This window comes from Pygoscelis adeliae, unplaced genomic scaffold (assembly GCF_000699105.1).
Source record: "Pygoscelis adeliae isolate BGI_AS28 unplaced genomic scaffold, ASM69910v1 Scaffold13, whole genome shotgun sequence".
Classification (NCBI taxonomy): Eukaryota; Metazoa; Chordata; class Aves; order Sphenisciformes; family Spheniscidae; genus Pygoscelis; species Pygoscelis adeliae.
In genome coordinates this window covers 3,111,221-3,114,880 of record NW_008824499.1, presented here as the reverse complement: position 1 = coordinate 3,114,880, position 3,660 = coordinate 3,111,221, and the positions used below count along the sequence as shown (strand labels likewise).

At 50.2% G+C, this 3,660-nt stretch overlaps 1 protein-coding gene across 1 annotated transcript in view; it reads right to left on the bottom strand.

Annotated features, from left to right (window-relative positions):
* Nucleotides 1-1,269, bottom strand: part of IGDCC4 (immunoglobulin superfamily, DCC subclass, member 4) — a 67,715-nt gene extending 66,446 nt beyond the window's left edge. The window contains exons 1-2 of the mRNA XM_009321528.1: nucleotides 1,260-1,269; nucleotides 538-867 (exon numbers count right to left, since the gene is read on the bottom strand). Of these exons, the coding sequence (XP_009319803.1) occupies nucleotides 538-867; nucleotides 1,260-1,269 (340 nt within the window). The remainder of the gene's footprint in view (nucleotides 1-537; nucleotides 868-1,259) is intronic.
* Nucleotides 1,270-3,660: the final 2,391 nt, after the last annotated feature.

Here is a 3,660-nt window from a genome sequence, read left to right as displayed (position 1 = left end):
TTCCTGCACACACCATCCAGAGGTGACTCATGCAGAGGAAACACAATGGGTGCTTTCTCCCAACCACTTCCCCATCACCCAGCCCCTTAGCTTCAGCCAGTGCTCACACAGATTTAGGGCAGTGCTCCTAATCTATGACACTGGGGCAACAAGCCCATCATAGCCTTGGCCAGGAGAACCAGAGCTGTCATAGCCATACCTCCACAGCCACCTCCCCAGGCAGAGGGTGCTGCACTCAGGGCTGTGAAGTGTCAAGTTCTCTGCAAAAACAAGCACTGTCTTTTGAAGAGTGACAAGAGTCCTGTTTTTAATTCATGGCTGATGGCACTTACCTGGGAGAGTTACACAGGATGTTAGCAGTGGGATAACAGAAAGACACCACTGCTTATTTGTGGACTATCCCAAATCCCACCTACACATCATTAATAGAATTTCACTTCATAGACACTTTATCTCAAACTCTCTGGGAGGTAGATGGTCTGTATAAATACCAAGAGGGGAAAAAAAGAACATCAACAAGAAAACCCCAACACTTACTTGAAAATCTGACTGCAGCTGTTTGACTGGTGACAGCCCCTAGGGAGCTGTGAGACACGCAGGAGTAATTACCCTCAGCGCCAGCCCTCTCAGGATGTTTACTGTCCTTTGTCACAGCCTGGGATGAGATGAAGAGCGATCCATTTGGAAGCACATGGAGATGTTCCTGCTCCACTAATGGAAACCCATTCTTCTTCCACGTGATATTGATCACCTGCTCAACAGGGGCCAGGTTACAGTCCAAAACCACGACTTGGTTTGGCTCCAGTATCACCTTTGCAGGACCAGCACTACAGCTCAGCTCCAGAGAATCCCTTTCCAACAGTCTCCCTGCAAAGAAAAGACAGCGTTGCAGTGGGGGTTGCTTTCCTTTGTCAATGACATCCCAGTTTTTCACAGTGAAGGAATCATGGTTCTCCATGAGTGTGGCTGGAGATAACAGGTGAAATTCAGCCCTGTTAGATGACCAGCACCTCCCATTACACTTGTGCACTACATTCTCCATCACACATCCTTGGGTCTGCAAGCACAACCTGCACCATCTCTGCCACCCCCAACGGTGCCCAGCAGCCACCCCTTGCTTCTTCCATGCTGGACTAAAGCAGAGAACAACTGGAAGAAGGTGAAGTGACAGCAACAGCAGGCATGTAAGATGCAGCAAGGACCCCAACCTCTCCTTCACCTGCCACAGCTGCCCACGAGAAGTGAGGACTCCCCCTCACCTGCCTGCATACCAGAGCCTCCTTTGAGGCTGATCAACCCCCACAAGACAGCTAAGCACAAGCAAAGATGTTCAAGCCTGGCTTGGTACCCCAATGCCAGTGATCACAACTTGGTTGGAGCAGTGCTCTCCACAAGTCCCACTCCAGCCTGCAGCTGCCGCAGTGAGCGATGGTAGAGCGCAGTCGTGGTCAAGAAAACCCAGGCAAGGAAGTAAGCACAGCACTACAGGGACACAAGCAGCCACAAGGCCAGGCCAAGGCCCCAAGATCTAGACAGCAAAGCAGCAAACTCCTTCAGATGAGATGTAGGATGTGTTATAACACCCTCAGGGGGAACTGGCAGTAAGAGCTGGAGCCCAGCTGGGAACCCAGAAAGGCAGCGTCTGCTGCTGACGTTCATGTACTGGGAGACTCATTTCAAAGGAAAGCCAACAAAAGAATGGCTAAAGAGGTGACCTGCTGTCTCTGAGCATTTTATCCCATATAGCTGAATCCAGAATGAAAATAGATAGATATATTTTCCCCACTAAAAGAGAAAGGATATTCCAGCTGCAAATGGAAAGTCACATCATGTCTTATCCAGAACATACCCTTAGGTAACCTGCCTGCTGCAGCCGGAGGCCAGAGCAGTGACCAGCAGCGAGCTAAGCTGAACAGGTCTTGGTCTGGCCAATTTCCAAACCCACATACTCATAGGAGAGCTCCACCCCTGAAGCAAGGCTCAGCATTTCCTAAAAGAATATTGCCATTAATAAAATGCATTTGCTGTTAGAGTTCTCCAGAGACACTAAGTCAATGTTAGCTGGCAGCGCTGCTTCCACACACCAGCAATTTCAATCTCTGCTGTGCTCAAACCATCACCATCCACTCTTTTTATGGCTCCACTCCAAATTATTTTGTCACTGCTCCAATCAGAAATGTTTCCTGCCTCTATAACAAGTTTATCAACACTGGATATGAACCACATGGCTCCCTGCCCGTGTCCTATCGCAGAAGGCTACAGATTAATTTTATAGGAATTCAAACACCCTATTAAACCTGCTACTACCTACTGCTGATAAAAGGGCTGCATTTTAAAAGAGCGTGTGTTAAGCATGCAATTAGGGGCAATGACACGCAAAATTACACATGCAGGGAGATGGAATTATTTCAAGGCATGTGCCGGAAACTGCAGGTGCCCCTGAAAGGAAGGGCCTAACCCTGCCCACGTGCAGGGCTGATTCGGTGCCCACCCAAGCCTGTGGGGATGGGAATTTGTAAGGTTTGCTGTCATTGCCGGTTTGCAGAATGACCACCAAGATCTTGACGTTGGCCATCTATGTCCCTTCAGTGACAAGGAGGCTACACAAGAATCCTGCCCGTCCCCTGCCTGTTGATTGCCATCGTTATGGGACAGCACAGACCCTGCCCCAAGCACCCTCATCTTCACTAGGACGTCCAGGGGACAATCTCCCATCCCCCAAAGCCAAACCCCAGCAGGATGCAGAGATGCCCATTTCACACCGTGCTACACGGCCAGCGCAACAGCCAGGAACTGCACTCCACTGCAGAGAGGCAGCTACCACCGATGTGTAGCTGCCTGCAAGTCCCTGGATTTGGAGGTTCCCTGCACGGATGCTTCCACTGGGCTGCAAATTCACAGTCTGCAGGAAGGAGGCACAGCAAGGAGCAGCAGACGCCACTGAGCTCCCAACGTGCACACACCGCAATGTAATTTCTGGATTTGTCAGCCAGCACAGCCCTGGCAGGTTCCTTGCTGCCCTGCCCCTCAGGCCAGGGAACAAGCTGAGGAATGCCACTATGCAGGGACCGTCACCAAATGCTTTCCTGTAAGTGCAATTCTGCCTGTTCATGTCTCCTAGGGAAGAGTAGTCCTTTGAGGATCACAGCAAGCTACAAAACCCACTCACTGGCTCCACAGCAGGCTATCAGTAGGGGAAAGTGAAGCTGAAAGGCTGCCCCAAATGCTCTGGAAAGACATTGCCACTGGAAGCCTTCCATCCAAGACAGCCAGTACAAAAAAACTGTATGAAATAGGGAGAAATAAAGCACAGAGCAAGTTACCAGCAAACACATGTGCAGAAAGTGACATGGCCAAACACAGGAGAGGGTTAACAGTCTGAGGCTGGGGAAAACTCAGCTGAGCTAAGGACAGGAGGGAGCCGAAACACTGTCATGATAACCCCATCCACAGCAGTGCAGCAACCCAGACACTTCTCTAAAGGGATCTCCCCGTAGCAGCTGCTCCTGGCAGCGTGTCACACAGGACTTAGTCAGCCTGTGTGTATACACCACCTCCAGAGAGGTAGGGCTGCTAAGGCAAAGGCTGAGGCATGTGATGCAGAGCTTATTTCAAAAGATGTTGAAACTTTGTTGGCTAAAGTCTTAATCCTCTTTCCTT